Source organism: Gadus macrocephalus, chromosome 9 (genome assembly GCF_031168955.1).
Source record: "Gadus macrocephalus chromosome 9, ASM3116895v1".
In the NCBI taxonomy this organism is placed as follows: Eukaryota; Metazoa; Chordata; class Actinopteri; order Gadiformes; family Gadidae; genus Gadus; species Gadus macrocephalus.
Genome location: NC_082390.1, coordinates 8,851,521 through 8,878,957, shown reverse-complemented (window position 1 = coordinate 8,878,957; position 27,437 = coordinate 8,851,521). Strand labels below are relative to the sequence as shown.

Sequence of the window (27,437 nt, the reverse complement as noted above, 5' to 3'; positions counted from 1 at the left end):
GAGAGCGTCAGCACCGCCGTCTATTGACCCAGCGAGTGGCGAGCGCCCTCCGGTGGTCTAACACAGCATCGTAATATGAACGTGGCAAAGCCTCGTCTGCCCGCCTCGTCAATGAGAGGCTACGTCTACATTCGAAAATAAACTGGTAAATCATTATTTGACATCCCTCACTCCCTCCCGACAGATAAGACAACTCTTCTTGTTCGCGTCGATAAAAATGTACAAGGAAGAGAATCAGGAACGCTGGTTCATATCATCGGAGCCGTCAGACAAAAGAAACAGTAAAATAAAAACAGTTATTTTTCTTTGCCCCGTTAATGAACACACGAGAATATAATAAATAACATTCAACTGACCTAACAGCTTCTTTTATATAAATAGTCAAGTTATAATAAATTAAGGGATCAAACTGTGGGGGGTGATGAATGAAGGTGAATAAGGAAAATAAAAATAAATGATTCAAATATGTACAAAAATATCGACAACTTCTTTTTTTTTTTTTACACAATTCCCGTTAAGTCGTTTCCTTGGTGGTCTACTGCTGGTAGGTGAGAGCGAGACAGAAATAAGGGACAGAAGTGACCACACATAGCGAGAGGAGCTGATTAGTTGGTCGATCCAACAAAAGCCATTTACCACAATGTACTGTAAAAAAAACTCAAAATGAAAAGGAGGAAAACAACATAAGATGGAATCGGGCCTATAGCATGTCAGGCGCAGGGGATTTTGTGTGATATATTTTTTAGTATTCTTTTTTTTTTGTAAACCTGGCCCTAATGATAAGGTATATCTAAACATGGCGTCACAGCTACACATTTAAAATTTCATTTTTTTTTATACAAACAAAACAATATAAGTCTGTACAGATCATCAGAATAGATCATTCATGTTCAGGGGCCCACCCATTACATCCCCACCCCACCCCCTCCCCTCCCACAATCCTTTGCAGTCGTTTAGGGTTGTTGTGGTGGTTGGGTTTGTGGTTGTTGTTGTCGTTGTTGTGGTCATTGGTTGTTGTTTACTCACATCCCTCACCAATCTAATCAATTCTGCTCCATGTTCTCTTCCAGATGAAAATACATTAAAAAGCAAATAACCCAATCCACAGAGTGTCCGAGTTCAAGTGCCCCCCATGCCTCTCTCTCCCTCTCGCTTGAATGGTTCTAGTGTGTTCTCCAGAGAGTGTGTGTGTGTGTGTGTGTGTGTGTGTGTGTGTGTGTGTGTGTGTGTGTGTGTGTGTGTGTGTGTGTGTGTGTGTGTGTGTGTGTGTGTGTGTGTGTGGACTGTAGATGTGTGACATGTGGGCGGTGCCATGGAGGAATAGTCCGAGACAATCGGAAAAACAAGAAAAGCCTTTTGGTTAACTATAATATCTGTTTGTGTGTGTGTGTGTGCTTGTTTGTGTGTGTGTGTGAATCTGAGTATAGAAGGTGTATGTGGGTACAGAGAAGCAGAGTAAGGTGGGGTGGGGGAGGGGGGGACAGGTGGAGCCCTGAGTGGAGGGGAGTGGTCCATTTCCATGGTAACCACCACCCCATCACCCAAGGTGTTCCGGGGGAATTATTACGACAACCATAAAGTTTGGGTGCCCCCGCGCCCACCGGCCACAGCTGTCCATCACTTGGTTGGAAGCAGAGGGAGGGGGGAGAGGGAGGGAGGAGAAGGAGGAGCAGCAGCAGGAGGAGAAGGAGGAGCAGCAGCAGCAGGAGGAGGAGAAGTAGGAGGGGCTTAGTAGCTTTTCTGGATGATACCTGGGGGGGGGGGGGGGGGGGGGGAGAACAAGTGAGGTCATCAAACAGAGGAGCAGCACGCGGTGTGGAGAAACGGTTTGTTACGGGGGGGCGGGAGTGGAGGTGGTGGAGGTGGTGGAGGTGAAGATGGAGGGTGAGACGGGGGGGCAGCACGGTGCATAGAGACGGGTTGTCAGGGCAGCAGGGGGGGGGCGGGGGGTGGAGGTGATGGAGGGGCTGGAGGGGATGGAGGTGGAGACGGGGATGGCGGTGTGGTGGAGTGTGTTGCGTCGAGGTGCGCTGCACAGCTTGCAGGGCGAGAGGAAAGCATCAGCAGCCTCTCAATAACATGAACACTCGTACATCTCTACCTCTGTCTCTGCAAAGTCACTCTGTTCCTCATACAAAAGGTTGCATGATAAAGTGTCCATTTGGGGGGGGGGGGGGGGGGGGGGGGGGGTCAAGTGATCCGGGTACAGTCGGAATGCTGTCGAGAGGGGGGGGTTCGGGAACTAGGAGTCCTCAGGGACCCCCAGCCTGGGCCCCCCTGGGCTCCGGGGGCCGCTACAGTCAGAGTCCTGCCTCCGGACGGGCGACGGGGAGGCGGGGTAGTGCTTGGTGGGCGTGCCCGGGGGGTGGTGGAGGTGGAGGTGGTGGTGGTGGTGGTGGAGGTGCTGGTGGTGCACCTGGCCGTTCCTCTCGTCTGAAAGAAGTGGCGGAGTTTACGTCACGGAGAACCGGGTGCTGTGGGTGGAGGACTGGGGCCGTGGGTGGAGGAGGAGGGCCGTGGGTGGAGGACTGGGGCCGTGGGTGGAGGACTGGGGCCGTGGGTGGAGGACTGGGGCCGTGGGTGGAGGACTGGGGCCGTGGGTGGAGCACTGGGGCCGTGGGTGGAGCACTGGGGCCGTGGGTGGAGGAGGAGGGCCGTGGGTGGAGGACTGGGGCCGTGGGTGGAGGAGGAGGGCCGTGGGTGGAGGACTGGGGCTGTGGGTGGAGCACTGGGGCCGTGGGTGGAGGACTGGGACTTTGGGTGGAGACCGCTGGGTGCAAAACTGGGGCTATCGGTGGAGGACTGTGGGGGGGAGGAGGTGGAGGAGAAGGAGGAGGAGAAGGAGGAGGAGGAGGAGGTGGAGGAGGAGTTGGAGGAGGAGGAGGAGGAGGAGGAGGAGGAGGTGGAGGAGGAGGAGGAGGAGAAGGAGGAGGAGGAGGAGGAGGAGGAAGACTGAGGGATAACCTTGTATTCCTCCTCCCTACGGCTCCTCCACATTTAAGGCACCCCGGCACCGATCCATAAAAGACTTTGTTAAACGAGTGAACTTCAGAGGAGTGAAGGGAAGTTGTCTGACTAAATGCTGAATGCTCAAGGGTTCCCGGGCAGGGCCTGGGCTGGTAGACGCGCACCCAGGGGCCAGTCTCAAAGCTCCTCAGAACCCGGAGACGACACCTTGAGCGATCCTTTCTTCTAGGCACTGCTAGGAGGCGCACCGGGCAGACGTAGTGACACGTCCCTGAGAGGAATCCTTCACGTCACGTTCTGTGTGGATGATATCTGTTGAAGATATCTGGAAACAGACATGCGGACGGACAGTGGATCCCCAGGAACCACAGTCCCAGGACGAGACGCGGTTGCTGCAGGAGGACCTTGGTGGGGGTCCCAAAGCTCGGAGACGGGTTCCCCTGCCCCCCAGTGGTCAGGGTTCAAGAGGAGACCCCAGAGGGGTGAAAGAAGCATGTACTGCAGAAGAACTGTAGTTTTTGTGGATTATTACTGATTTATTACACAGCTCTTCTCAATGCTGTGGAACGCTCCGTTCACTTGCATGGGCCTTCACAACTTCCAGAGGTGAATAATCTTTTGATAATTCACCGTTGCTAACCATATAATGACCGCTGTCAAGGAAAGTGGATTTTTTGCCGTCTTTCGTATCCGGTACCTTATCAACCCAGCGTTCTCGGTTGCTAAGCGACGTCAACGTCTTTGGTGGACTATTTCTCTGCTGATCAACACTATGCTGGTAACAAATAAATTGTAAAAAGACACACTGTGTGAAGTTATTGTTTTGTCTTTGCATGTAGCCGTGTAATAAGTGGGATAATGTGTAGAACGTCGACGGCCATTATCGAAAATAAGCCCCTTCAGGGTGAAGCAAGACACCTCCGCTTTGCATCGGTGTCCGGTTCGCCCAGTCGGGGCTTATTTTCCCGATAAAGATCGGCGTTCTATACATTATCCCTTACATAGGTGTTGGGAGTCGCGAATCGTTCAAGGCCTGGAAATGGGATCAAAACAATACTAGACAAGATAATCAGTAACATTAAACCAATGAAATCTGTTCAAAGCCGACCTCTCCCTCCGGGTTTAAAAGGACTAGTATGTTAGTAGTTAGTATTGCGATGGTCTTACCAATAAGTCAAATAAAAGGTCGATTTTTGCGATGATGTTTACAGCTTGTCTTTTGCAGTATGTAAGAGCGTGTGCGGCTGTGCGGCTGTGCGCCAGTGCGTATCTGTTTGTGCGCACGTGTGTTTACGGCAGAGATATGAATGATCCGGTGCTGAATACAGTGTGTGTCTTTATGGGCTCTTAATGGGCCGCTGCTGCCTGGGGAGCCAGTGAGGGCGACGGCGCTGAGGAACGAGGCAAATAAAACGGGAGTGTGCTCCTTTCTGTCGACGCGGCGCACGCCGTCCAGCGCGGGGAACCATCGCTCATTAAAAGCACTCTTTTTAAATACTTTTGCAGTTTTTTAAACAGTTGGCAACACAGCCATCTGTGAAGCACGGCCTCATGGAGGCTGATAATGATCGGGGCATCAGCATGTTCAAAAAATGTCTGGATGGGGAGCCGAGTGTTCCGGTCCAGAGGAGATCCGTGTATCAGTCGGTGTCGACGCGATGTTGCTAAATCATCCCTTTTTAATCTCTTTTATGGAGTTTTTGGAGTTTCTTTCTGCAAGCTACCGACTTCCAGCACGCAGCCGGGAACTCACACTACCCCCAGTGCATTCTGGGAGCGTGTGTGCATATTTGTGCGTGCGTATATGTGTGTGTGTGTGTGTGTGTGTGTGTGTGTGTGTGTGTGTGTGTGTGTGTGTGTGTGTGTGTGTGTGTGTGTGTGTGTGTGTGTGTGTGTGTGTGTGTGTGTGTGTGGGCGCGTGCCTGTGTCTCTTCATCTGTAAATGTGTGACGGCCCCATTCCGTTATACTCCGACACCCTTTCTTAAAAATGTGTGCAGTGAACCAGTGCTCCTCTCTTCGTTGTTTTGATCTAAAACACAACACAACCCCCCCGTGCTTTGTGAGGTTCAACCTAACCACTGAAGCTTATGTCCCTAAACACCTTGTTTGAGCTTCTCTTCGGTACGGCGTCTGGCCGAGTTCTACAAGGTGATCGCGTCTTTCCCTCCACCTCCTCATTGTCTCTACCCCATTTTCTTCCTCCTCATGCTTTGTCTCGCCAGGCGTCTCCCGGTCCGCAGATTAGCAGAAGTAATGAGCTGGCTTGATTGCGTCCTTTGTCGGCCATTGTCATGCGCTGGCATGTCCTTCCTTAATCACTAGCTGCCGCCGCTTGCCGCTAAAGGATGCAGCATGAAAGGAGTGGTGTCGGTGGCGCAGCAAACGTAAAGAGGGACTCAACAATGTTGTCTTTTCTCATAAAGTTCAGCCATTACTGCACACACACACACACACACACACACCGGCTGAATTCAAAAGCAAGCTAAGACTCAAGTTATCTTACTTTTGAACTTCAGAGGGCGTGTAGCAATGATTCATTATATAGCTGTGGGACATATCTGACTTAGTTCAGGGAGAATGTGATGTTGAGCTAGACTACTCTTTAGGTTGAGCGTAAGGTCAGAAAGCTGCCAGATGACAACCTTCAACTATCTTAAGTTGAAGTGAGTGCAAAGACAGGGTGCGTTCTCTGTTCCCACCAGCAGGGGGCGATGGTGCCACACAGATGAAACGACACGAGAAAGAGTAAAAGGAAAAGATGTCTGTTCCTCTTCACGTTGTTCGTCTGCTCGCCGGGTATTTTGGGTAACGAGGCTGTCCCCACAGCACACTAAACACTTTGAGTGTCTCGTTGGGGGGGTTCACAATCAAAGCTCTTGAAAGGGGGAGGACAATCTATCCCTTGGAGAAGTAAAGAGTTATCAGAAGAGTTTATAACCTGCGGTGGATCTTCGGTTTAGACCAGGCTGCCTCTGGGCGTATTACTGCTCGGGATGTCATTTCCCCCAGAGGTTTTGTGTGATTCGTTGTTGAGGTGTGAGCCAACGTTGGCCGGTAGGAAACGGGCGCTGGACGAAGGTGAGGGTGATGGTGGTGGCTTGGACTGGGAGGCTGGAGGTGGAAGGGAGCTGGATGGAGGTGTGTGGTTGGGTGGGGGAGGCTGGGGGACAGGTGGTGTTAGGGTGGGGTTACTCACCACACAGCTGCTGTACCGCTGGCTGGTCGTGTGTGCTTAACAACTGGCTCTGAATCGTCTCCACCACCCGCTTAAAACGCCGGCTGGGTCCTGCACACCCACACACACACGCACACACACACAGACATGCACACACACACGCACACATGCAGTTAGATAGGATAAGATGGCAGATCAGAAAGAAACAGAAATTACACACACGGTTAGTGCCCTTGTGTGTCTATGTGTGCGTGTGCGTATGCCTGTGTGCCCGTGTGTGTGTGTGTGTGTGTGTGTGTGTGTGTGTGTGTGTGTGTGTGTGTGTGTGTCTGCGCGTGTGTGCCCCAGCGTGTGCCTGTGTGTGTGTGTGTGTGTGTGTGTGTCGGGCCCCCACCTGAGAGCAGGGTGAAGCTGACGGAGTAGATGCCGTTCTCCTTGGTGGCGCCGGTGCTCTCGGTGTAGCTGATGTCCACCTGGAACTTGACGGGCTTCTGGAAGACGGCCGGCCCCGCTGCAGACTTGTACTCCGCCCGGAAACTGGTCTGGGAGATGACGCTGTGGCTCAGGCTGGGGATCTGGGGACGAGGTGGATGTGGGGGCGAGGGTGGAGGTGTTTGTGGAGGTGGAGAAGGAGGTCGATGTGGGGGAGATGGTTGTGAGGTGGAGGTGGAGGTGGGGGTGTTAGCGGAGGTGGTTTTGAGGGTGGAGGTGGATTGCGGGGTGATGGAGTTGGATGTGGGGGGTGGGGTCAGGATGGTGGAGGTGGTTATGGATGGGTAGGTGGTGTCAGGATTGTGGTGGTGGTGGTGTCAGGATAGTGGAGGTGGTGGTGGTGTCAGGATGGTGGAGGTGGTGGTGATAGTGGTGTCAGGATGGTGGAGGTGGTGGTGGTGTCAGGATGGTGGAGGTGGTGGTGGTGTCAGGATGGTGGAGGTGGTGGTGATAGTGGTGTCAGGATGGTGGAGGTGGTGGTGGTGTCAGGATGGTGGAGGTGGAGGTGGTGTCAGGATGGTGGAGGTGGAGGTGGTGTCAGGATGGTGGAGGTGGTGGTGGTGTCAGGATGGTGGAGGTGGTAGTGGTGTCAGGATGGTGGAGGTGGTGGTGGTGTCAGGATGGTGGAGGTGGAGGTGGTGTCAGGATGGTGGAGGTGGTGGTGGTGTCAGGATGGTGGAGGTGGAGGTGGTAGTGGTGTCAGGATGGTGGAGGTGGTGTCAGGATGGTGGAGGTGGAGGTGGTGTCAGGATGGTGGAGGTGGTGTCAGGAAGGTGGAGGTGGAGGTGGTGTCAGGATGGTGGAGGTGGTGTCAGGATGGTGGAGGTGGTGTCAGGATGGTGGAGGTGGTGGTGGTGGTGGAGGTAGAGGGGGTGATGGGGTTGTGGATGGGTGGAGGCACGGCGGCACCACAGAGAGGCGAGATGAAGAAGAGGAGGAAACCACGGGATATTCAATCAAACCAAACACAACTTAATTGAAATGCCACATTTGACGCCAACAGTATCTCGTTCTTTATGTAAAACAGTTAAAATAAACTCTTTATAACGTAACACAATTCAATATGTGTGCAATAAAATGTCTGCTTACTTTGAAAGGAGGTAAATACATGAAATAACCGAGAAGACAAAAGAATGAGGAAACTCAAGGAAATAATATAAATAAACGCGGATAAAGTGCTGTCTAATTTACCGAGCACACCTTGGGGCTCAGAAGGTCAGAACGAGGGCGCTTCATATGCATGCCTTGCGTGCGTGTGTGTGTGCATGTGTGTTTCTGTATTTCTAGTGTAATGTGTGTGAGTATGTGTATGTGTATTGTATATTTGTATGTGTGCGACAGTGAGTGAGTGTGTGAGGAAGTGTGTGTAGTGTGTGTGCGTGTGTGTGTGTGTGTAAATGTGTGTGTGTGTGTGTGTGTGTATATGCATGTGTTTGTAGTGTGTATAAGTGTGTGTGTGTGCGTGGATGCGATTGAGTGTTTGTGTGTGGGGGGAGGGGGGGGGGTTCAACCGTGTGTGTGTGTGTGTGTGTGTGTAAATGTGCGAAAGCGAGTGAGTGTGTGCGTCTGTGTGTGTCAAAATCAACCACCCACCCCCCCTCGCACCACCACTCAACCCCCCGGCCCCCCCCACCCCAAGATGGATCTGCCGCCCGATGAACCGACGCTTCTTATTGGTTCTCGACCGACGGGTGTTGACGAGGGTTTGACGGCCCCTTAATGAGAAATACAACCTCACCCCTTCACCTGCCAATCAAACCCCCCCCCCCCTGACGCGTCGGGGGGGGGGGGCCGTGCTACGGGGGGGAGGGGGTGGTGGAGGTCAAGAGCAGGACTTTAGCCCGCAGCAGAGCGTCCATTTAATGAGGCTTTGCTCAAGAGCACCCCCCCCCACAAAGGGCTCTATGCCGGGGGGGAGGGGGGGGGGGTCAATGTCTGCCACGCGCGAGACCCCCCGGAGCTCAGGGTGGCTGGCTGGGAGATGCTTCCCCTGCCCCGTTTGTTGATACCTTCATAGAGCTGTAAAGGGCGCATATTCAGATGTGATGGGATGTGTGCACACCTATTAGACCCTAACTCCACACACACACAAATAATAACCAATAATAACAAACAAGCTGATGCAATCTATTCCTCAAACTGCTTTGTTTTACACACACGCACCCACATACACACACACACACTCACACAGGTATTAACCTGCATGCTCGGAAAAGGTGGACTCACACACAGACACACACACACACATACACACACACACACATACACACACACACACTCACACAGGTATTAACCTGCATGCTCGGAAAAGGTGGACTCACACACAGACACACACACACACATACACACACACACACACAGTACACAATACAAGAGTTTGCGAGCGCAGCATCTATATGCTAATGACAGGCGCTCTGTGTTGATTTTCTATTGACCTTAAGCCACGGAGAAAATGGAAGCGTTACTGAACGGCGACAGAAATCAGACGCATGTTAGCACACACTAGAGAGCGAGAGAGAGAGAGCAAGAGAGCGAGAGAGCGAGAGATAGAGAGAGAGAGAGAGAGAGAGAGAGAGAGAGAGAGATAGAGAGAGAGTGCGAGAGAGAGCTTGCCTCGCGGCAAAGGCAATCACAGATTCTGTTAGAATTGGCAAAGTTCTCTATCAAGGTCAAGCGCACACAAAAACAAAATCAGCTGCATGCATCAATACAGACACAGAGAGACACAGAGAGACACAGAGAGACAGACACAGACAGACACGGAACAGCAGTTGAAAGAGGAAACGATCAGAGTCAGACAACAGAACCGGCTTTAGAACCGAGGATTACGTGTCAGAATGTCAGGACTTGAGAGCGCTGCGACTGGATGAAATGCAGTGTCGCGGATCAGGAATGTGTGTGTGTGCATGTGTATTTGTGGGTGTGCGTGTGTGTGAAGGTGTTAGGTGCTTGTGTATTTGTGGGTGTGCGTGTGTGTGTCTGTGTGCGTGTTTGTGCGAATGTGTGTTTGAATGTGTGCATGAGTGCGAATTTGTGAATGCGTGCATGGGTGCGTCCATGAGTGCGTGTGTGTGTGTGCGTGCGCGTCTAGGCGTGTGCGTGTACGTACAGAGAGGAAGGCGTGTACGATGTCAGCCTTGATGGAGCTCAGAGGTTTGTCTTTGATGACGATGAAGATCTGCTCCTCCTTCTCCAGGCTGATGAAGTTCCCAAACCAGGACTTTTTGGCGAGTCTGTGAGGAAGGTTACATGGTTAACAGACTGCGTCTACACAGTGCTGGCTCACAGAGAGGGGGAGAGAGAGAGGGAGGGGGGCAGAGAGAGAGGAAGAGGGGGAAAGAGAGCGAGGGGAAGAGAGAGCGGGACAGGGAGAGGGGAAGAGAGAGGGAGAGGGGGAGAGAGAGAGGAAGAGGGGGAAAGAGAGCGAGTGGAAGAGAGAGAGGGACAGGGAGAGGGGAAGAGAGAGAGAGAGAGAGAGAGAGAGAGAGAGAGAGAGAGAGAGAGAGAGAGAGAGAGAGAGAGAGAGAGAGAGAGAGAGAGAGAGAGAGAGAGAGAGAGAGAGAGAGAGATAAACAGAGGACAGGACAGGTGCAGAGAGAGGGAGGCGTAGATTAATCCACCCAACTGAACCTGTCCCTACACACACGCCAGACACGCTGGGTTGACTTCTTTGATTTCTTTCATATTTCATGCAGTCCCTGGGGCAAAATATCAGAACATCTTAGTGAATCCCAAACTTGTAGAGAAGGGGAAAGTTTCTCAGCTCCTACAGCCTGATCAAATGCAGCTCCACTTGTCATGATATGTCCAGGCTAGCCCCAAGCCCCGTACGGTTAATAAGTATCTCCTAATGATCTCCTAATTATCCCTCTCAGACAAACTATCACATCATCAGTTTTATATGAAGCCTTTTTGGTACTGCTCTTATTATGATTGAAGGCTTGAAGTATTATTTACACTTAAATATATGTGTATATATCATGATATAGGTACATGTATATATGTACAAAACGATCATTGAATGTTATTTTTATATTTTTGTGTAGAGTTGGTCCTAAAATAACTTTGGGAAATCCTTAAGTCTTAAGACGGGCTCAGCTCCCTAAGAAGCAGAACCGGCCGGCGTTTTTTCAAAGACACCAAACGGGAAAAAAGAGGCAGAGCTCAGGTTACGTCAACGCTGCGAGCTGGAACTAACTCCATGAAACATTCAGCCTCCAGGAGCATTATATCAGAAGGGCTCTCTGACTGGTGGTATGTCTCTCTGACTTGTGGACTGTCTGTCTAACTGGTGCGCTGACTGTCTGAATGACTGGTGCAATATATGTCTGACTGATGGTCTGTCTGTCTGTCTTTGTGGTGGGCTGTCTGTCTGACTAACTGGTGGTCTGTCTTTCTCACTGGCTGACTGACTGTCCGTCTGTCTGACAGGTAGTCTGTCTGTCTGATGGCTGTTGGTCTGTTTGTCTGACTGGTAGTCTGTCTGCCTGTCTGCCTGGCAGTCTGTGCCTCTATGAGTACTATAAGGCCTGTATAGGCTCTGAACGTAAGGCCCACGTGAGGCTCTGGAAGGTCTACTCACTCTGGAGACGACTCTGGGGTGAGGCTGGACATCTCCTCTTGTGTGGGAACTGTGAGGGCGGAGAGAAGCACCGAGTGGTCACAGCGGTCAGAGCTCGAGACACAGAGTAGCTTCCATGAAACTCCTCAGACACGTAGAGGAGCACGAGAAGCAGTCGGTGCACGCCTTAATCTGGGCTGAAGTTATGCTACGCTCGGCCGACAAGAGTTAATGTTTTATTCTCATTTTTGAGAATTGATTAATTGTGGTAATTAAGCAGAAATACCAAACATTTTGCGGGCGTTGCCTCAGAAATCCAAAAGCATGAAATTAATGCTTTATGAGTCTTGGCAGGCGAGCTCGTTTAAGACGTAAACTTTGGGGTCCGCAAAGTTTACGAGCGCTCGGCGTTATTTATAATGTCTTTATAGACAAAGACAAATGATTCGTAAAGAAAACAGACGATGGATGAACCCGAGACCACAATTAAAAAGAGGTAGTTTGAAGTCCCCCCCCCCCCCCCCCGTTAAACTCCAATAATTGTTCTTATACAACTTGTTTAGTACATTTATTTCAAGCTCTCCACAGCATATCAATACAGCATCGCTACAACGGCGGAAAACCCCTGGTCACCCCAAGAACGCAGTGATCCCTGCGCACTCCCTAGCAACGCGTAAAAGGCTACCGTAAATAACAGAATAGAGGCGCCGACAAACTTAACTTACCACCCCGACCCAACCCCGTCCCCGTACCTTGTAGCTTCCTGCGGTGGAAGCGCGGCGAGCCCAGGAAGCTGTTCTTGATGGAGTTGAGGCGCGTCCTCCAGGGCATGCCCCCGATGGACGGGCTGGGCGGGGGCGTGGGCGTGGGCGTGCCCGCCGGGCTGTCCTTGGGCGTGTGCACCGGCGTGCCCTTGGGGGTGGGGAGGGGGCTGCCCCGGGGGGAGGGGTGGGGGGTCACCTGGATGAGGGGGATAGATTTGGGCGGCTGGTCAGCGGCGGGGGGGGAGGTGGAGGAGGAGGTGGAGGAGGAGGGGGGGGGCGGCAGCGGGTGGAAGTGGTGCAGGCGGATGGGGGAGCGGGGGGGGGCCACGGGGACGAAGGGGCCCGCCAGGGGGAAGGCCAGGGGGAGGGTGGTAGGCGCCAGGGCAGGCCGCCGCCCCTGGGGGCTGCATGGGAAGAGCCTGGTGGGCCTGATGGGCGTGGTGGGCGTGGTGGGCGTGGTGGGCGTGGTGGGCGTGGTGGGCGTGGTGGGCGTGGTGGGGGTGGTGGGCGTGGTGGGGGTGGTGGGGGTGGGGGTGGTGGGGGACACGGTGGGCACGGATGGTGTGGTGGGCGGGGCCACGGAGATAGAGGGGGGGGGCTGGGAGGGCGAGTGGGAGGGGCTGGGGGGCTCGGGCCTGGCGGCAGGGGGGGCGTCAGGCCCCTCGGGGAGGGGGTTGGAGCGGGCGGCCTGGAGGGGCTTGGGGCCCAGGCTGGGCTTGGAGGGCAGGGTCTGGGTCTTGTTGAGGGCGGAGGGGAGCGGCTCGGCGCTGGGACTGAGGGAGTTGGGGGTGGCGGGGTGGGGGCTGAGGGGGGCGTCCGGGGACAGGAAGGGGCTGGAGGAGGTGGGGGACGGGGACAGGTCCGGGGACTGGGGGGGGACGCAGAACTTTCTGACGGGCTGCGGGGGCACAGCGGGGGGGTCGGGATGTGAGGACAGGCAGCAGAGAGACGAGAAGCGAAACGAGAGCACGGCACGGCACGGTCACGAGCGACGGAGGGGTGGACACAGACACACGGCGGTGAGGTGACAGGAAAGGACAAAGGAGACGATAGGGGTATGGGAGGACGGAGGAGAGAGGAGAGGACAGAGGAGACGAGGACGATGGAGGTAAAGGGAGGACCGTAGAGATAGGAAAGGACAGAGGAAAGGAGAGAGGAGAGAGGAGAGAGGAGAAGAGAGAGGAAAGTGGAGAGAGGAGAGGAGAGTGGAGAGAGGAGAAGAGAGAGGAGAGAGAAGAGGAGAGTGGAGACGATGCAGAGGATGAAGGAAGGCGAAAAACAAAAATAAAAACATGCAGTTAGACCAATTGGTCCATCAAACCGAAAAGACAAAGAGAAAGAAAACAAAACAAGCAAACAACATCAAATTAAATGAAAAAAGGTTTTCAGCAAAACAAAGATTGAGGAAGAAGAGATGGAGGTGATGAAATGAGCAGGAGACCAAGCAGGCAGAGACAGACGTGCAGAGATACAGCACCGCAGTGCAACAGATGAGGGCTGCCACTCACAACCGGACCCCTGCTCTGGGCTTAACGCAATGTCAGATCTCCCGGTCGCCCAGGGCATGGGGGAGATAAGGATCCTAGGGGGTCTATCTTTAAGGGGGGCTGGTCCATTCTTTGGCACTGCGCAGTTTAAACCTCAACAGAATTTAAACCTTGCAGTTCAATTTTCTGCAGGGGTTTGTGTGAGAAGGATTATTTAAAACGACTACATCCGACGGGTAATTAGATGTGGCTGAGGAGGTCGAGCGTATTTACTTGTAACCGAAAGGTTGCTAGTTCGATCCCTGGATCCTCCTAGCTGAGTGTCGAGGTGTCCCTGAGCGAGACGCCTCACCCTGACTGCTCCTGACGAGCTAGCTACCGCCGTGCATGGATGACATCGCCGTCAGTGAGTGAATGGGTGCTAAATGGGTGAATGTTAAGGCAATATTGTAAAGCGCTTTGAGTGGCCACTGGTTAGAAAAGAGCTGTATAAATGCGGTCCATTTACCATTAACATCTGTTTGGCCATACGTGTGTTTGCGGAGCATGTTTCGAACTGGGAGGACCACAATTCCTTTTCCCTTTCAGCTCGGCCCCAAAGGACCTGCAAGTCACGAAACGCTGGGAAACAGATCCCGGCTCATCTCAAGCCCTCTCTGACTATCCAGCTGGAGAAGTTTCTCTCGAGCTCCGTTCCTCTAAGCGGGCTCAGAGGGATTTTCCGCAGCCATCGCTGAGCTGGATTGAGCTCAGACTCAGCAACAGAGACGGAGCGACGCACAACATGAGTCAGAGGATGCAGCGAGGGAAGGGTTTCACAGGCGAGGAGGAGGGAGGTTTGTGTTGTGACGGTATATTGTCGGTGCACCCGGATCACTGTCTGTTGTTCGGGGGCTTAGCGGAGTGGACACGCCAAAAAAGCGTGCAGACAAACCCTAATCTAACAGCCGATGGGAACAGACTGCTGACAGATTGCAGACAGACTCCTTGTCTTCCAGGAAAGGCGGCTTCTGCCTCTGACTCACGTATTAAAACATACGGCCTTGCTAAAAGCTTTTCATTTTGGACTAATAACGCACTCGATTGGCAAACAGAATGTAATTTGCTGAGCTCAATGGAGTGATATTGCTGTCACACTGCGCTAATGTTGCGTTCGCTAGGCTCTGTTAAAGGTCACTCAGCGGCGGCGGCGGCAGTCGCAGTGGAACCATGGCAACCGTGTTTATTTTCAACCCCGGTGACATGGGCGGGAAGAGCAATGGGATGACCGGGGTTCTGTCTGGAATTCTGTGTGTGTGTGTGTGTGTGTGTGTGTGTGTGTGTGTGTGTGTGTGTGTGTGTGTGTGTGTGTGTGTGTGTGTGTGTGTGTGTGTGTGTGTGTGTGTGTGTGTGTGTGTGTGTGTGTGTGACAAAGAGAGACAATGTGTGTGTGTGTGACAAAGAGAGGCAATGTGTGTGTGTGTGTGTGTGTGTGTGTGTGTGTGTGTGTGTGTGTGTGTGTGTGTGTGTGTGTGTGTGTGTGTGTGTGTGTGTGTGTGTGTGTGTGTGTGTGTTCGGCGCACTGTACTTACCCGCGGGCTACTGAGTGGGCTGGTAGACAGTCCAGAGGAGGCTCCACTGATAGATCTTGACCTATCAAGACAAACACACACACACACACACACACACACACGCACACACACACACAGAAGCAATCCATGAGAATCCATCAAAATCCTTTGGTGCGTCCAGTGAAACGGGTAGAGAGAGGGGAGCCTGAAGCAAGGTTAGAAAGCACCACAGCAACATTAAGCATCACACTGAGCTCAGCACAAAGCCTCACGCCCCTCAAGCGTGTGTGTTTGTGTATGTCGATCAGCACTGAAATTAGCATTAGATGCTAATTAGGATACATTATAGGCATGCATCGTAAATAGTTATATTTGGGTTTGTCAGTTTGCGGTCATTTTGTTTGCATGTTTTGTCTTATTCCTCAAGTTGGTGTGTAGGCCTACAAATGAACAACAGGAAACATCTGAGTCCATCATGTACACAAACACACAAACACACAAAAACACACGCACACACACACCCCTGACAGAAACATACACACTCAGATCAGTCAACACTCCAGAGTCACCAGCTGCACTTTTATCGTCCCAGACTTTGTCTCCCCGCTCTGTAACCGATCAGCTCCCTCTCCGTCTCCTTGTCCTTGTTCCTCTGTCCTCGCATGTCTGTTTTTTTGTCTTCAAACTTGTATGATCTGTGAAGACCGCTCTTCGTCTTCGCTCCACACTTTCCTTTGATAGTGAACGCATTATCTATCGATACCAAACAATATTTCTGATCTCAGTTATTATTATTTACATGTTGAGGTGTTTCCACTTTCCATCTTCAAATATCCACTTCTACTTTGGATGCATATTTTAGATAACATCACCTTACATTACGTTGCACTGTATTGTATTATATTATATTATATTATATTAAGCTCTGAGACCAATCTGTTAATTATCCCCAGAGTAAACACAAAACATGGGAAAGCAGGATTTAGTTACTACGCAACAAATAGCTGGAATAAACTCCCAGAGGATTTAAGACTTGCCCCAACTCTGAGCACCTTTAAAACAAGACTGAAGACTTTTATGTTTGCTATAGCTTTCTGCTAAATCTTAAATACATTGCACTTTCTAAAAAGCTTTTTTAACTTTGCCTTTATTTTCTATTTTAATACTAAAATGCAAAAAAAAAATGTGCATATGTTTTTCTTTTACTTACCTATTATTTTATTTAATTGTATGACAATGTTTATATGTGAAGCACTTTGAGTCTGCCTTGTGTATGAAAAGTGCTATATAAATAAAGTTGCCTTGCCTTGCCTTGCCTATATTACATTAAATTACACTACACTACACTATATGACATTATATTACATTACACTACTACACTTTACTATATTACACTATACCACACTACATTATACTATATTATATTGAGAATAGATATCACAACATGGCCGTTTCTCCTATGAGGAAGAGCATAAAAGACAAAATGGCGGCCCTCCCTGGCCCGCTTCTTTAGTGGGGCAGGAGGCCTGACCTTCGTCCCGAGGAAGACTGTGAACCAGAGCTAGGAAAATTAATTATTGCTGCGCTGAAGCCAGCATCACGTCATCATCTTCTGAGTACAGGGGCCGAAGGTGTTTCAGCTATTGTCCCCTAGGGTCCCTAAAGGGAGGACGGAGGGCAGTGACCTTGGACGCGCCATTCAAGGTCAAGGCTGAGACCTTGAGATCAAAGAAACTGCACATTCCGGGGGACTCTTATAAGAAACACACTGAACACACACACATATATAAACACACACACATATATATAAGCACACACACACACACACACACACACACACACACACACACACAAACACACACACACACACACACACATATGAACACACACAATAGCACACACACACACACACACACACACACATATAAACACACACATGTACACAAATATAAACACACACATCCACATATATAAACACACAAACACTCACAGACACACAACCATATATAAACACACACAAAAATACACACACATATATAAACACACAAACAAACAACTGCATATATAAACACACAAACACATACACACAAACTCACACTCAGTCACTCTCAGACATACACAGACACACATAAACACATCCATACAAAATGCAACATTTATACTTGAAGATCTATCCCCACCCTGAAAACATGTTTCCACTCCACCTTACCCTTCATAAAGGCTTTGACACTCACAACTGACAGCCATCTGCTAGCATTCACCAAACCCACTCCTGGGATGGCCTCAAAGCAGGCTGTCTACGGTGGGTAATGTTGTCATGTGTACACAAACACAGCCTCCAAGTGCCACTCAGGGCCCCAGCGGAGAGCCTCAAGGGCCCGGGCTAGCATGTGGTTCGGGGCCCCTGTTAGTGCTGCGTTTGTGTGTGTGTGTGTTTAAAGCAAGTGTTACAGATGGTTATGCCGTAGCTGTAATGAGCTGTCAGGGTCCCAGCCTGCCTCCGCGCTGGGACGATGAATTAGTGTTGACGCGGACGTTATTTATAGTGGGCCACGCCACACATAGCTAAACAATCATCTGTCATCTGTCTAATGGCCAAACCAGGCCAGGGTGTGTCCGTGTGTGTGAGAGTGTCTGAGAGAGAGAGAGAGAATGTCTGAGAGAGAGAGAGAGAGAGAGAGAGAGAGAGAGAGAGAGAGAGAGAGAGAGAGAGAGAGAGAGAGAGAGAGAGAGAGAGAGTCTGTGTGAGAGTGTGTGAGAGAGATCGAGAGTGTGTGTGTCTGTATCTGAGAGAGAGAGAGAGAGAGAGAGAGAGAGAGAGAGAGAGACAGTGTGTGTGTGTGTGTGTGTGTGTGTGTGTGTGTGTGTGTGTGTGTGTGTGTGTGTGTGTGTGTGTGTGTGTGTGTGTGTGTGTGTGTGTGTGTGTGTGTGTGTAAGAGAGAGAGACAGTGTGTGTTTGTCTGTGAGAGAGACAGTGAGTGTGTGTGTGTGTGTGTGTGTGTGTGTGTGTGTGTGTGTGTGTGTGTGTGTGTGTGTGTGTGTGTGTGTGTGTGTGTGTGTGTGTGTGTGTGTGTGTGTGTGTAGGTGTGTGTGTGTGTGTGTGTGTGTGTGTGAGAGAGAGAGAGAGAGACAGTGTGTGTGTGTTTGTCTGTGAGAGAGAGAGACAGTGAATGAGTGAGGGAGAGAGAGAGTTTGTGAGAAAACGTGTTAGTGTGTGTGTGAGGGCGCACGTGTGGTTTTGTGTGTAAGTTATAACTAATAGTTATCATAATAATCCTGAATTGGGGTGTGTGTGTCTAACAGTTCAAACTAATCCATAATTCGATGATTCCACTCCAAGTGACTCGGCAAACGTTTCATCTCCATATTTGTGAAACGGAGCCTTCCGCTGCGTTCAACGGGGCCACCCATGGGTGCCAGACTATAACCTCCTCCGACAGACCTCCAGGAGACGGATCAAAACAATCGCAGGGAGCTCAGATAACCGACGCCGGGAGAGAGGGTGACGAAAGGAACGCCGGGAACAATACGGCAGGGCGCGATTCTCCTCTGATACGGTGACACCGGGAATCTAACGGAGGCGGCGTCTCTTCCTCCTCTGCTTCCCATCGCTGTCACATGACGTTACCTGGAGAGCGTCTCATGCCGCTGATCAAGGAGAGTCCTCCGCGAGGAGTTTGTTTTCAGACAAATCTCGCCTTCTTCTGAATCACGCGCGCTCCGCCGCCGCCGCCACTGGAGAGCCCAGACTGTTTAGCGCGTTAATGCAACTCTGTTCCGCTCGGCGCAGAAAACATCCAAACACGTAGACATCCCCGCCGGCTCCCCGAGGAAAGATCAACCTTTAATGTTCTTTTACTCTTCACGCGTTTGACATGCTCAAGTAAATTAAAGTCAATAATTAGCATCAAAAGAGCAAATTGTCAAGTCGAGTCCGATCCAACGCGCACACACACACACACACACACACACACACACACACACACACACACACACACACACACACACACACACACACACACACACACACACACGTACACCCTCACACCGCAGACGAGCAGCATGAGCTTAAGTGGAAGAAGATGGAGGGAAATGGATTGGTATTCCGGGACTTGTGCTGCAGCACTCCATAATTCATTTACATCTCATTAACCTCCGAGTTCCTCTGGCTCATCCTTAAGATGTAGGATTTAATTATTCCAAGTTTGTGTATACATGCACATCTTTCTGTATATTCATATCAGAGCAGGGCTGGGGTGCAGGCCTGCTGTGTAATACTGTAGGGCGTGCCTCATGCTATGTGTTGCTGTGCGGAGGGAAAGTTTTACCAAACGCGTCTCAAAGCCAGCGTTCCCGCTCACACACTCTGATCTCACGCTCCCTGGGAAACTTCTCTGCCGTCCCAAAAAAGTTTGGAGCCGAGGAGTGGATAAAGTTATGTTCAGATATATGTCTATAAATATATATTTATAGGTTATGTTTTTGGTGCCAGATTCTGTGATTCTGCCGCGTATGCATATCGTCAATGCTCAACGGGCACACACAGACACAAACAAACACACACACATGAAAACAGGCACACACACAGACATACACATACACTGACAATCATACACAAATATATAGCCTCCACGCACACACCATGACACAGACACATACATAAACACACTTGAAAACAAACACCCACACAATCAAACAAAAGCTCTCACACAAAAACACACACACACACACACACACACACACACACACACACACCCACACATGGAGGCCTGGTTCCCTGAAAGTAGCACAAAGCTTGCTGATAACAGATCTACGAGGAGGCTTGGGACCCCCCAGAGAGCAGATAGGAGCGTCTTCACACAACGGGGGCGGCGAGCCCGAGCACCTCGTGGGGATGAGACATCGTCCCCAGGGGGTCCCAGCCCCCCAGGGAGAGCTAGGGAGCGGACGCCTAGGATGAGGGTATGTTCACCGGGGAAGGGCGACTGATGCACACACTGCTCACAGGAAGTGAGCGTTTAGATAGTTGGGGGCGGGACCAGGGCTGACCGAAAGACAGCTCAGCTCACAGGAAGTAAGGGTTAAGATAGTGAGCGGGACAAGAGCCGACCAGAAGTCAGTGGATAGCGGTCTGCAAGAGTTGAGTGGTGGAAGCAACGTGGACGCACGGAGCTGATTGGCTGAGACCAGTGTGCCTTGACAGCTCTGAACTATCTGAGGTCAGGCTGCCGTGGGTGAGGGATGGAGACGATCGAGAGGAAAGAAATGAAACTCATAAATGAATAAGAAATCAGGATGGGTGAGAGGAGGGGGGGAGGACGGGGGCAGAGCTTGAGGAGACACAGAGATGGATCGTCAGGGGCGACGGCGGCCGTGGACCCCCGGTCTGGAGAGGAGACGGCTCCGAGCCCCCCGCTGTCGGCTCAGCGTCTGGCCTCTGATGACTGAATCGAGGGTGATGGAGGTGTTCGCACCACGCCGACACCACGCAGGACGCGGCGTTTATGGAGATTTATACGAGTGGACCTTAAAGGTCGGCCCGTAAGCGAGGGGTTCAAGGCATTCGTCTGATTGGCCGCTCTCGTTGTGTTGTGGCGTTCCGCTGCCGGTGATATACGGGCGGCGGACGGCGTTGTTTATGAAAGCATTACTCATGCTCGATAACGCCCCCGCGACCGGTGAGGTCCTGGGTGGGCCGCGCTCGGCAGAGCAGCACCCCGGGGTGCACAGCGGGGGGGGCGAGCCTGGGATTAACATCCAGGAGAGGACTGAACAAGGGGCTGAAGTGATGAGGCATGAATGTAAGCATATACACTGTGTGGGCACACGTACGAGTCTTTATGAGAAGCACGCACGGCGCACGCACACAGGCAGGCAGGCACGCACGCACGCACGCACACACACACACACGCACACACACACACACACAAACACAGCTTGATTGCTTAGCATACTGCAGCCGCTCTGAATTTCCACTCAACACATCATGGATTGAGGTCCTGATGACAACCTTCTGTTGTATTTGACAACCAAACCTTAAAAGAATGGATTTACGTCAAAGATGAGGGGGGGGGTTGGTCTCGTCAACGTATGTTGACATCTTCGAAACTCAAAGTTGACTTCCTACCACGACCAGATGACAGACGGACAGCCCCTTCTGAACAGCTCGGGACAGACAGACAGACGGACGGAGGAACAGACAGACAGACGGAAGGAGCCTAATGAAAGACTCATGACGATCTGTTGCTATGGTGATGTTGTTGTTTCCAAAGAATGGAAGATAATATATGAACTGAAATGATCCGATGGGTTCGATCGGCTCAGTGGTTTCGTCATGAGGGAGGAGGGGTCAAAGATCACAACATGATGTCACACAAAGGGTGGTCATTGAGAGACCCTCCCACGAGACATCTGGCCGGCCGTCCATCCCCGCCTGGATCCACGTGAACACAGGGTTAGCGGGCTATCCCCGCGCAGCAAGGCAGTTGGCGCTTAGGGAGCTCGCGCTTAGGGAGCTCGCGCTTAGCGAGCTCGCGCTTAGCAAGCTAGCGGTTAGTGGAGATTGGAGGGGAGAGCGAGCGCTGGGCAGCAGAGGGGGGAAGGGGGGAGAAGAAGGCGGAAGAGGGGAGGAGGGAAGCGGGAGTACCTTTCCTCTCGGCTGCGTTTTGTAATGCCGTCAGGTATATCCAAGCTCTTACTGTACACTGATTTACTACAGCAAGACAGGAGACAACGTGAGGGGGGGTCAATCTCTAAACAAACACACACACACCGACCAGGCACACACGCACACACACACACACACACACACACACACACACACACACATACAGAGATAAATGGAAACATAGACAGGGAGACTTACAGATACACACACAGATAGATGTGTGTGTGCGTGTGTGTGTGTGTGTGTGTGTGTGTGTGTGTGTGCGTGTGTGTGTGTGTGTGTGTGTGTGTGTGTGTGTGTGTGTGTTTGCATGTGCGTGTGGGTGCGGCATACATCTGTCTTGTGTGTGTATGTGTGTGCATCTGTGTGTGTTGCATACCTCTGTCTTGTGTTTGTGTGTTGCGTACCTCTGGCCTGTGTGCTTGCGTGAGTGTGTGTGCGTCTGTGTGTGTGTTATCTCTGTCTTGCCTTTGTGTTTCGTTTAGTGTGTGTGCATACATGCTTGTGCGTGTCTATGCGTGTCTGTGTCTACCTCTGTCATGTGTACGTGCGTTCATGCATCTTGTGTGTGTGTGTGTGTGTGTGTGTGTGTGTGTGTGTGTGTGTGTGTGTGTGTGTGTGTGTGTGTGTGTGTGTGTTTCCGCGTGTGTGTGTGTTTGTACCTCTGTCCGTGCTGGGTCATGTCGATGGCCCTCCGGGCGGGCACCGGGGACCCCCCGTCCGTCACGCTCAGCACCTCCATGCTCTTCCTCTCCGGCCGCCGCTTGCCGTGCCGGTTCAGCATGGGGGAGTCCACGCGCTTCTTAGGGGGGTCTGGCGGAGAGGAAAGGGGGCGCACTTCAGTTCACCGCCGAGCCCTCGGCCGATGGACTAAATGGTGGAGGGACTGCGCTTATACAGCGCCTTTCTAACCAGCAGCACCTCAAGGCGCTCTACAATAGCACCTCACATTCACCCATTCATGCACATTTTCACACACCGAGGGGGGTGTCAACCATGCAGGGCGACAGCCAGCTCGTCAGGAGCAGTAAGAGTGAGGGGTCTTGCTCAGGGACACCTCGACGCTCTCGGAGGAGCCGGGGATTGAACTAGCAATCTTCTGGTTACCGGTCAACCCGCTCTACCTCCTGAGCCACATGCCACGCCTAGACCGTCTTCAACAGGGACTCTTTCATGACCTTTCATGATCAGCGCTAAGTCGCTGTTCTCTCCCTGAGACGTGAGAGCGCAGCGGAGTGAGGGGCCTCAGGTGAGGGGGCTCCAGGTAGGATTTAAGCTCCATTACTTGGGTGTAATTTGTTATAAAAGGCCATGGCTGTCCATCATCCATTAGCGAGTGAGACGTGGGCTGTAAGGATACTAGTTTCTAAACGACTGAGCCAGCCTCCTCATGAGACCATTGAGACCGACCAGGAGACCGCCCCCCGGGTCATATCCCACCTGATTGGTTCAGGGAATCCCTCTGGCTTGTCAATCACAGGTGTGTGAATGCAACACTTGTCAATGGCGGAGAAAGGGAGGGTGGGAGGGAAGAGAGAGCGAGGGAGGGTGGGAGGGGAGGGAAAAATGTAGGGAGGGAGGGGGGGGGGGGGGGTAAGGGAGGGTGGGAGAAAGGGAGGGAGGGTAGGACGGAGGGAGGGAGGGAGGGGAGGAAGGTAGGGTGGGAGAAAGGAAGGGAGGGAAGGAGGGAAAAATATAGTGTGGGAGAGAGGGAGGGAGGGAAAGGGGGAGGGTGGGAGTGCGGGAGCAGAGAAGGAAGGGGGGCGGTTTTACGGTTGTTGATTTTCCCCATCCGGCTCTCTTCCTCTCCTTTCTGCTCTATCTTTACAACTCTGTAATGGTGCCCACAGCCGCCTCAAATCGACGGTCTATAACAGAGGCCCTAACCTTTTACGAGGACCACATCCCCATTCAGTCCCACAGGTGCAGCATCACAGCCCACAGGGGATGGAATACCTCCGGAATGGGCCTGAGCTAAATATGTGTCTTTCTTATCGCCATCGTTTTATTGTGGCATGTAAAAATCTATTCCATACACTGTTTTTTAAATCATTCCCCATAGCCCCTGTGAACCACACGCATACCCCTAAAGAAAGCTGGTCTGTGTTATACTTCAATGCATAAGTGAGTAGTAAAATGAAAGTTTCCCGGCCAGCTCCCGGAGCACCAGGGTGAGGTCTACTGTGATTGGTCAGCTCCCGGGACCCCAAGAGGGAGGTCAACTGTGATTGGTCAGCTCCTGGGACTCCACAATAGGGAGGTCAACTGTGAATGGTCAGCGCCTTGGAGCCACAAGACGGAGGTCAACTGTGATTGGTCAGCTCCTGGGAGCACCAGGGGCGAGGTCACAGCGGGCCGGTCTCACCGATCTCGTTCCTGGGCGGCAGGTTCTGGTCCTCCTGGCTCGGGTAGCGCTCCTTCCTGTCCAGGAGCAGGAAGTAGATCATCTTCTCCTGGTTGTCCCTGCACACGAGGAGAGAGAGGACCTGGTCAAAGGTGTCTGTTTACAGTCCAGATCTACTCCTGGTTTACGGTCCAGATCTACACCTGGTTAACAGTCCAGATCTACTCCTGGTTTACAGTCCAGTTCTACTCCTGGTTTACAGTCCAGTTCTACTCCTGGTTTACAGTCCAGTTCTACTCCTGGTTTACAGTCCAGTTCCACTCCTGGTTTACAGTCCAGTTCTACTCCTGGTTTAGGGTCCAGATCTACTCCTGGTTTACAGTCCAGTTCTACTCCTGGTTTACAGTCCAGATCTACTCCTGGTTTACAGTCCAGTTCTACTCCTGGTTTAGGGTCCAGATCCACTACTGGTTTACGGTCCAGATCTACTCCTGGTTTACAGTCCAGTTCTACTCCTGGTTTACAGTCCAGTTCTACTCCTGGTTTACAGTCCAGTTCTACTCCTGGTTTATAGTCCAGATCTACTCCTGGTTTACAGTCCAGTTCTACTCCTGGTTTACGGTCCAGTTCTACTCCTGGTTTAGGGTCCAGATCCACTACTGGTTTACGGTCCAGATCTACTCCTGGTTAACAGTCCAGATCTACTCCTGGTTTACAGTCCAGTTCTACTCCTGGTTTACAGTCCAGTTCTACTCCTGGTTTACAGTCCAGATCTACTCCTGGTTTACAGTCCAGTTCTACTCCTGGTTCACAGTCCAGTTCTACTCCTGGTTTAGGGTCCAGATCCACTACTGGTTTACGGTCCAGATCCACTCCTGGTTTACAGTCCAGATCTACTCCTGGTTTACAGTCCAGATCTACTCCTGGTTTACAGTCCAGATCTACTCCTGGTTTACAGTCCAGATCTACTCCTGGTTTAGGGTCCAGATCCACTACTTGTTCTCCATTCACACATAGGAGAGAGAAACCTGGTTCATTGCCTGATGCATAGACTCCTTCTCTAAATTTAGTATGCACTGTGTGCCTTTCTCTTGGTGATGCAGGTCCTGATTTAAAACAGTACCTGATTTAAACTAATTTACAACGTGCAGCAGACGTGGAATAAACCCATAGATGTATGCATAAGACTTAACCCGCACAACCAGGTCATACCAGAGAGACGTCGACAATGCCGACCGCCGACGAGAATCTAGTTTAGCTGCCACGAGACAGAGAGCGACTCAGACGCTCAGGATGAGTCACATGGTGACGTGGTGAAGAGGCAGAGACGAACGACACCAGCCCTCCTCCACCGTACTCCCACCAAAGCCAGTCACCGAACCCGGGCCACCCCAGGGTGCCCTCTCCATCGCCTTCTCCTTCCCCCCCCCTCCTCTCTCCCTCTTCTCCCCCCAAACCAATCTGCGACCACCCCCCCCACTCCATTCTTTTGAAGCAGCACTCCAAACGCACGTTTTTAAAATTTTGCTTTTCTCCCCCTCACCTCCCATCCCTCTTTCTGCAACATCATTTGTGCGGTTTTAAATGTTTTAATGTGCCTTTTCAGGAATTTGGTGTTTTTTTTCCTTACTTTTGATTGCCTTTTGCCGAGTGTATTTAGTGTGTCTAGACTAGAGACACTTGTGCAAAGACACATACACACACACCAACGCACACACACGTGACTACACATGACACCATGACTAATCGCGTCTCCACTTTGATAAACGTCTGTTTTTCTTTATAAAAAGCCCAACCTGCTCCCCCCTGTCCATGCAGGCTTCCTGCAGGCCGGCGGGCCGTGTGATCCACGGTCGCCCGCCCATCCTCTCATCCTGCCCTGAGCCCTCCGTGCATCCATGCAGTTTGGACCAAAGCACTGAACGTTATTAGCTCCTGGTCCCCCCTCACGGTGACGGAGGAGGAACAGAGGAGCAGCAGCAGCTAATATCTTTAGCCTCACAGGGAGAGCGCTTGTGTGTAGCGGTGGCCAGGGATTGGACGCCCTTATAAAGACAGATTGGACCACAGCGGGGGTGCGCAAGGGGGGGGGGGGGGGGGAGACAAGAACCTGCGACCTCAGCAGAAAAACAGGGAAGCTGCGAAGGGCGATTGACGGAAACGTGAACGTCCTGCATAATTATGGGATGTGTGTGTCCCCTGGAGCGAGGGGGAGACGGACACATAGGCAGGGCGCGTGTGTGTTTGCGTGTGTGTGTGTGTGTGTCTCTCTGTCTCTGCGCGTGTGTGTGTGTGTGTGTGTGTGTGTGTGTGTGTGTGTGTGTGTGTGTGTGTGTGTGTGTGTGTGTGTGTGTGTGTGTGTGTGTGTGTGTGTGTGTGTGTGTGTGTGTGTATGTTTGTGTGAGCGTGCGTGCGTGCGTGCAAAAAAGAGATAAGTAAGTACCAAAGATAACATTGAATGATGAATACGGTTCAAAGACAAGCTCTATATACTTGCAGACCACCCAGCACATTTATACATACACACATGGCAACCAACACCCTGGAGGGATACTGACGGACATGGTAGGTGACAGCTTCAAAGTAACGGCACACCCTACTAATTCCCTTGAAACACACACACACACACACACACACACACACAAACACACACACACACACACACACTCACACTCCCCATCACTCTCCCCCTTCTCTACCGCCCCCCCCCCCGCCTCCATTTGATCTCCAAACCATTGAATTAAGAGTTCCCTTTTTCTTCAGACCACTTTACATTCACTTTATATTCACTTTATATTCCATATTACCATCCAGCCATCTCTATCCTCCTTTGAATCGCCTTTCAATTACACTTACTTTGTACTCCATGGCTCTTTTATTTCTGGTCACACCGCCTGCATGTTGAGTTCTGCCCCACGATCTCTTGTTTCCACTCCGGGCCCGTTCGCCCTCACACCAACCCCTCTCTCTCTCTCACCAACTCTTTGTTATTATTCTACAAGCATCCCTCACCTTGTCCTGACACTCCTACCTCCATCCCCGCCATCACTCTATTATTCCCCACCTGCCGGGAGCGATCACACAGAGACACGCACCACCCTACACAACGTGGCCCATCGCTTTCCTCCCAGATAGCTTTTCCCTTCACCCTTGTCTCCATGAATGACACCGAAACGCCACTTAATAAAATGTGGCGACAGATATTCAATCACAACAGCTCGTAAAGCGCGTGCAGCTCCGCACACCTTATTAAAGCACTATACAAGAGGGACACCCCCGCTCGCTGGTCCTTGTACGGGCCTTCCTGCTTTACAACCGGTCGCTGTAAGTGTATTAAACCGCCCCCAGTGGAGAAGCCCCTGTCACCTTTGTTTAGAACGCTCTTACTTTTGGAGGAGACAACCTAACAACTGTTAGTGCTTGCCACT

General features: G+C 51.6%; 1 protein-coding gene across 1 annotated transcript in view; it reads right to left on the bottom strand.

Moving 5' to 3' along the window:
• Positions 1 to 1,973: 1,973 nt before the first annotated feature.
• brsk2a (BR serine/threonine kinase 2a) overlaps positions 1,974 to 27,437 on the bottom strand; it is a 61,502-nt gene continuing 36,038 nt past the window's right edge. Inside the window, exons 10-18 of the mRNA XM_060061574.1 lie at positions 24,031 to 24,128; positions 22,328 to 22,478; positions 15,020 to 15,080; positions 11,950 to 12,157; positions 11,219 to 11,267; positions 9,746 to 9,869; positions 6,539 to 6,719; positions 6,166 to 6,255; positions 1,974 to 2,433 (exon numbers count right to left, since the gene is read on the bottom strand). Coding sequence (XP_059917557.1) covers positions 2,243 to 2,433; positions 6,166 to 6,255; positions 6,539 to 6,719; positions 9,746 to 9,869; positions 11,219 to 11,267; positions 11,950 to 12,157; positions 15,020 to 15,080; positions 22,328 to 22,478; positions 24,031 to 24,128 — 1,153 coding nt within the window. The 3' untranslated portion in view covers positions 1,974 to 2,242. The remainder of the gene's footprint in view (positions 2,434 to 6,165; positions 6,256 to 6,538; positions 6,720 to 9,745; positions 9,870 to 11,218; positions 11,268 to 11,949; positions 12,158 to 15,019; positions 15,081 to 22,327; positions 22,479 to 24,030; positions 24,129 to 27,437) is intronic.